Source organism: Ranitomeya imitator, chromosome 5 (genome assembly GCF_032444005.1).
Source record: "Ranitomeya imitator isolate aRanImi1 chromosome 5, aRanImi1.pri, whole genome shotgun sequence".
Classification (NCBI taxonomy): Eukaryota; Metazoa; Chordata; class Amphibia; order Anura; family Dendrobatidae; genus Ranitomeya; species Ranitomeya imitator.
In genome coordinates, this window is record NC_091286.1 from 79,856,249 (window position 1) to 79,863,344 (window position 7,096).

The window sequence follows — 7,096 nt, forward strand, 5'->3', positions numbered from 1 at the left end:
TTGAACGAGTATCACATGCTTGAAACTGCAAAATTTTGCAAAGCTGCTAAGAATTTTCTAAGGCCCTTTTTTTGGGGGGGGGGGGAGGGAAGGGAATTATGTCCCTTTTTAATCTGTTCTCGGTGGGTTTTTTTGGTGTTGTTCCAATACACACAAAGGAAATAAACATGTGTATAACAAAACCTGTAATTTCAATAATTTTCTGGGAGAAATATTAATTTTCTGGAACAATTTCCAGGGTGCCAACACTTAGGGCCATGACTGTAGACATATATTATATAGCTATATTAGGACGATATGGGTCCACTTTCCTTAAAGTGGAAAACCCCTTTAAGGATTGAATTAATCATATGCACTATTTAAATGAATAATTCAGGACACTAAATAAATAAAATGTTTTCTTAACACAGAATAGAACTAATTTTGCTACAAAAAACTGTACATAATAAACAATGAACATAGTAGTCAGCAGTATGCAGTCCTACGAGCAGGCATAAAAGACAGATTGTTGTGCTCCTCATACATTGCTATAGTACTGTATATTATGGCATAAATATCAGTGCCCAAATATATGCAAATTACTAAAGAATTACAATGATATGCACACAGAGCTGCATGGGGAATTCTAACATCCAAAACTGAGAATCTATCATCAGGTTTTTGCCATCTAATCTGAGAGCAATTTAATGTATAGACAGAGACTCAGATTCCAGTGATGTGTCACTTACTGGGCTGATTATTGTAATTTTGATAAAATTACTGTTTTATCATAAGGATATTATCACCAGAGGACTAGGAAACCTGCTGCCATGTAGTCCTATATATTCATAAGCTCTGATAACCGCGCCCTCACCACTGATTGGTAACTTTAAGCCTATGCACAGTGTACACAGAAATCTGCCAATCAGTGATTGGGCAGGGTTATACGGAGCTCAGCATTTAGAGAACTGTAGACCTACATTAGAGCAAATTGTAATTTTATAAAAAAATACAGCATGCTGCCCAGTAAGTGATACATGGCTGGAATCAGGGTGTCTCTTTCCCTACTCTCAGATTGGGAAGCAAAAACTTGGTGACAGATTTACTTTACAGTGCAAAGGTTCTCTCAATGCAAAATTTGCGATCTAAGGCTACGTTCACACTAGTGTTGTGCAACGCACAAAGCACGCAAAAACGCGGCAAAACGCACGCAAAAACGCTGCGTTTTGCGACGCATGCGTCGGTTTTTGCCGAAAATCGGACGCAAGAAAAATGCAACTTGTTGCGTTTTCTTGGTCCGATGCTTGCGGCAAAAAAGACGCATGCGTCGCACAACGCAACACACAAAAACGCCGACGCAAACCCGACGCACATTAGCTTAACGCTAATGTGAACGTAGCCTAACAAAACTTTTTCAAAACTTTGTCCAAGCATTTTACCTCCAAGGAAGAACTTAGGAATTTTTAAAAAGTGCACATTTGAGGCATACAAAATACATTTTTTTCCCCAAATTTACCTAAGACCTTCTACTTCTAGTGTTAGTGATAGTTCTGAAGTTTTGTAAAGGACTGACATTGTGGGTCATAGACATATACAGTAAGTAGCCATCTCTCCATGTCTTTGAATTTAAACACTAAAGTCGCCATTGTGGTTCCATAATTATTTTCTTCAGTACGACATCCTTGTCAGCATTTTTATAGTTATAATCCAAATCATGCTGGTATATGTAGTGCTTTCTCATCCTGTGAGACAGCATTACTATTAAGACAATTAACATAGATAATAATCCGGAGCAGATCCCCCACATTATAACAGGCTGTAGACTATAGATATCGGCGGGTCTACTGGTAGGTGCTGGCGAGTGAAAAACGATTTCCGAAGGTTCTCTAGTTGGTTGCACGCATTCGCCATTGTCCATAGTGTAGCCTTCAGGGCAGGTACTGGTAGGTGGTGGTGTGTCCAAATTTATGGCATTACAAACTTTAACGCCACTGTCCGTTTGCTCCAGTATGTAGCCTTGGGGGCACATGCATCCATTGTTCTTCGAACAGTCAGCCTTGCAGCTAGATGTGCCGCAGAACCATTTGCATTTATTCCGATTATTCTCATCAATGGTGAAACCTTCGTAGCACACGCACCGATGGCCGCCTGGATAACTCTCGCAGGTGTGTTCACACATATGATTGTCGCACTCATCGATGATGTGACAATGCGTCACGCAGTTATCCTCGCTATCACAAATTGCAGTACCCATCTCAAAGCCAGGTTTGCAGTCACAGGAAAAGCCCCCAAATGTATTTTTGCATATTTTATGCTGTATGTGGTCGCAGATATCAGGGTTGTCAGCGCACTCATCAATATCCTCGCATGTTTTGCCATCCGCTGCCGGTATATAGCCCTCAGGGCACAGATGGAGTAACCCTTCTGGATCTGTGACCGAGTGCTGGCTGCAGGGACTGGGGTCACAAGGTTGGGTGCAGCCCCTCTGGTCAGATTTCAGCTCTGACCCTGCAGGACACTTGCATTCTGCAATGCCAGATTCTTCTTTACATTCATGTTCACAGCCCCCATTCTCAATCAGACAGCTCCAGGCACCGGGGGTCTCACTGCTCCAAGCCACAGTCCCATCACCTTTCTCTTCACAGGACAGCCTGGTAATGTCTGGGTCTGTGAAGACGTCCACCTTGGTGCCAGGTGGCCACACTGTGCCCTCACTATGGGTCCTTCCAAGGTCAGCGTGGCTGTAAGTGGCACTGTAGTAGGGAACAGGAGAGGAACAGAGTGAGGGGTAACTTATCTCACACAAGAAGCCATCAGCCTTGGAGTCACAGTTGGTCTCTTCCCAGGTGCCATCTTTGCCCACAGTGACACAGGAGGCTCCACACTTCTGCTCAGCATTCCTCCAGTTGGTGTAGTCAGTGCGATTGTCACCTGTCACCCAGGTAAAGCCTCTCAGATCCTGGGTCAGGTCTGTACATTGGGTTGTGTCCTGGTGCTCCAGCCCTATCCACACCCTGGCGTCTTCTCTGTGCGCCCTGGCCATGAACGTAGCGATGGCCGCAACCTGCACCGAGCTCCTCACGGCCATTAGGTCTCCATTCTTCTCCTTGCAGGCGCCTCTCGCCTTTACAAAGCGCCTACTGATCCAAGAGACCGCATAGCAGGTGCGATCCGCGCAGCCGAACTCCGCGTCGGGTTCCTGATGCGGCTGCGGCGCCGCCAGTGTCAGCTGCGCCATTATCAGCGCACTCCAGGTGAAGCATAGCGGCAGCATCGGGGCGGACGGGACCGGGGTCTGCGGACGGGACCGGGGTCTGCGGACGGGACCGGGGTCTGCGGACGGGACCGGGGTCTGCGGACGGGACCGGGGTCTGCGGACGGGACCGGGGTCTGCGGACGGGACCGGGGTCTGCGGACGGGACCGGGGTCTGCGGACGGGACCGGGGTCTGCGGACGGGACCGGGGTCTGCGGACGGGACCGGGGTCTGCGGGCAGCTCGCGCCTGGGATTCCTGCGAAACACATCGACACCACGTTTTATATGCTCCAGCGGTGAATAAGGAAGGAAGTGCCTGGAAGGAAGGGCTGGAGCCGCTCGGGACATAGTTGTGCTGGTAACACTTTCTCATTACACTGTGACCAAGTGGCCGGGACATGGAGGATGCCTCATACATCGCTACTGGTCACCTCTGCCGATCCCCACACCTCATAACATGGTGCCCATAATGCTTCCCCAGGGGGTGAGCACCTGGAGCTTAGTGACATTGGGGCTCTGCTTCCTAGGTGTGATTAATGATTACTTGTGTAATTACTGCTAGTGTTGAGCGATACCGTCCGATACTTGAAAGTATCGGTATCGGATAGTATCGGCCGATACCCGAAAAATATCGGATATCGCCGATACCGATATCCGATACCAATACAAGTCAATGGGACATCAAGTATCGGAAGGTATTCTCATGGTTCCCAGGGTCTGAAGGAGAGGAAACTCTCCTTCAGGCCCTGGGATCCATAGGGAGGTGTAAAATAAAGAATAAAAATAAAAAATATTGATATATTTACCTCTCCGGCGGCCCCTGAACTCAGCGCGGGTAACCGGCAGGCTTCTTTGTTCAAAATCAGCGCTTTTAGGACCTGAGAAACACGTCCCGGCTTCTGATTGGTCGCGGGCCGCCCATGTGACCGCCATGCGACCAATCACAAGCCGCGACGTCACCGCAAGCTATTAGCGCGCTCATTTTTAAAAATGAGCGCGTTAATGGCTTTCAAAGACGTAGCGGGTTGTGATTGGTCGCGGCCGCGACCAATCACAAGCCGCGACGTCACCGCAAGCTATTGACGCGCTCATTTTTAAAAATGAGCGCGTTAATGGCTTTGAAAGACATAGCGGCTTGTGATTGGTCGCGTGGCCGCGACCAATCACAAGCCGCGACGTCACCGCAAGCTATTAGCGCGCTCATTTTTGAAAAATGAGCGCGTTAATGACTTTCAAAGACGTAGCGGCTTGTGATTGGTCGCGGCCACGCGACCAATCACAAGCCGCTATGTCTTTCAAAGCCATTAACGCGCTCATTTTTAAAAATGAGCGCGTCAATAGCTTGCAGTGACGTCGCGGCTTGTGATTGGTCGCGGCCGCAACCAATCACAACCCGCTACGTCTTTGAAAGCCATTAACGCGCTCATTTTTAAAAATGAGCGCGTTAATAGCTTGCGGTGACGTCGCGGCTTGTGATTGGTCGCGTGGCCGCGACCAATCACAAGCCGCTACGTCTTTGAAAGTCATTAACGCGCTCATTTTTCAAAAATGAGCGCGCTAATAGCTTGCTGTGACGTCGCGGCTTGTGATTGGTCGCGTGGCCGCGACCAATCACAAGCCGCAACGTCTTTGAAAGTCATTAACGCGCTCATTTTTCAAAAATGAGCGCGCTAATAGCTTGCGGTGACGTCGCGGCTTGTGATTGGTCGCGTGGCCGCGACCAATCACAAGCCGCTACGTCTTTGAAAGTCATTAACGCGCTCATTTTTCAAAAATGAGCGCGCTAATAGCTTGCGGTGACGTCGCGGCTTGTGATTGGTCGCGTGGCCGCGACCAATCACAAGCCGCAACGTCTTTGAAAGTCATTAACGCGCTCATTTTTCAAAAATGAGCGCGCTAATAGCTTGCGGTGACGTCGCGGCTTGTGATTGGTCGCGTGGCCGCGACCAATCACAAGCCGCTACGTCTTTGAAAGTCATTAACGCGCTCATTTTTCAAAAATGAGCGCGCTAATAGCTTGCGGTGACGTCGCGGCTTGTGATTGGTCGCGTGGCCGCGACCAATCACAAGCCGCAACGTCTTTGAAAGTCATTAACGCGCTCATTTTTCAAAAATGAGCGCGCTAATAGCTTGCGGTGACGTCGCGGCTTGTGATTGGTCGCGTGGCGGTCACATGGGCGGCCCGCGACCAATCAGAAGCCGGGACGTGTTTCTCAGGTCCTAAAAGCGCTGATTTTGAACAACGAAGCCTGCCGGTTACCCGCGGACTCACCAGGGGCCGCCGGAGAGGTAAATATATCAATATTTTTTATTTTAATTCTTTATTTTACACATCTCTATGTATCCGATACCGATACCCGATACCACAAAAGTATCGGATCTCGGTATCGGAATTCCGATACCGCAAGTATCGGCCGATACCCGATACTTGCGGTATCGGAATGCTCAACACTAATTACTGCTAATTATTAAAGGGGTGGTCGGGTAAAAACAAGTTATCATGCACAGCATAGGTGATGACTTGTTGATGCAGTGGGACTCCGACCGATGGGACCAGTACTGAGGGGCAAAACATGGCACTTTTATCCCTAGAATGGAGCAACTGTGCACAATCTCAAGTGCTGCCCCAATTATCCTCTATGGGGCTGCTGAACGCCGCGCTCCATGTTTGCTAGCAACACAAATGGAGAGGCGGGCACGTAAAAAGTGTCCCTGTTCTGCAAATCGGTGTGGACCAGAGTGGTCCGACCCCTACCGCTCAATAAATTATCAACAGAGAACTCCTTTAAGGCCACGTTGACACGGTCAGTATTTTACATCAATATTTGTAAGCCAAAATCAGGAGTGAGTGATAAATGCAGAAGTGGTGACGGGTAAAGGGACCCAAACAGATTCGCTCATCTCTAGTGATATATTTCTGTTCTACTTTTCCTGTGATTATTCTGATTTTGTCTTACAAATACTGATGTAAAATGCTGACCAAATACTGACCGTGTGAACATGATCTTACTCCCTGCATTTAATTTTTAAGACCATACTCTACATGTGCAGATAAGATGAGGATTATTAATCCTTGCAAAGTGCAGTGTTAGGCTGCCGTCACACTATCAGTATTTGGTCAGTATTTTACCTCAGTATTTGTAAGCCAAAACCAGGAGTGGGTGATAAATACAGAAGTGGTGCATATGTTTCTATCAGGGATGCTGCTTCCATTAGGCGATTTGAGCCCTTTGGCTCAGGCGGCAGAAGAGAGGGGGCGGCAGATTCCGAACTGGATTTGCGCTGCTAGGTTTTTTGTTTTTTTTTAAAACTCCGGGGTCAAGTGACCGCCCCTCCTCCCTCCCTCCCTCCCTGAAGACGTAATACTCACCTTCCTCCAGCAGTGGCTGCAACTGCGTCTCAGCGCCGGCAGCGCGTCCTGTCTTCAGCGGTCACATGGTACCGCTCATTTAAGGTCATGAATATGCGCATATTCATGACCTTAATTAGCGCTATCATGTGACCGCTGAAGATAGGAAGGAAGACGCTGCAGAAGAGATGCCAGGAAGTTCTGTTCTGTGCCGCGCGTTGAGAGGTGAGTATGACAGGGAAAAAGGATGGGGAGCCATGCACACAGGGAAAAAGGATGGGGAGCCATGCACACAGGGTGGGAGGATAGGGGAGGCATGCACACAGGGTGGGAGGATAGGGGAGGCATGCACGCAGGGGAGAAGGATGGGGGAGCCAAGCACGCAGGGAAAAAGGATGGGGAGCCATGCACACAGGGTGGGAGGATAGGGGAGCCATGCACACAGGGGAGAAGGATAGGGGAGGCATGCACGCAGGAAAGAAGGATAGGGGAGCCAAGCACGCAGGGGAGAAG

At 48.7% G+C, this 7,096-nt stretch overlaps 1 protein-coding gene across 1 annotated transcript; it reads right to left on the reverse strand.

Annotated features, from left to right (window-relative positions):
- Nucleotides 1–1,157: 1,157 nt before the first annotated feature.
- On the reverse strand, nucleotides 1,158–3,391 carry LOC138681387 (thrombomodulin-like). The gene has a single exon (XM_069768853.1). It carries the CDS (start codon nucleotides 3,251–3,253, stop codon nucleotides 1,613–1,615), a length of 1,641 nt encoding a protein of 546 aa, XP_069624954.1. The 5' UTR covers nucleotides 3,254–3,391; the 3' UTR covers nucleotides 1,158–1,612.
- Between the last annotated feature and the right edge of the window lie 3,705 nt (nucleotides 3,392–7,096).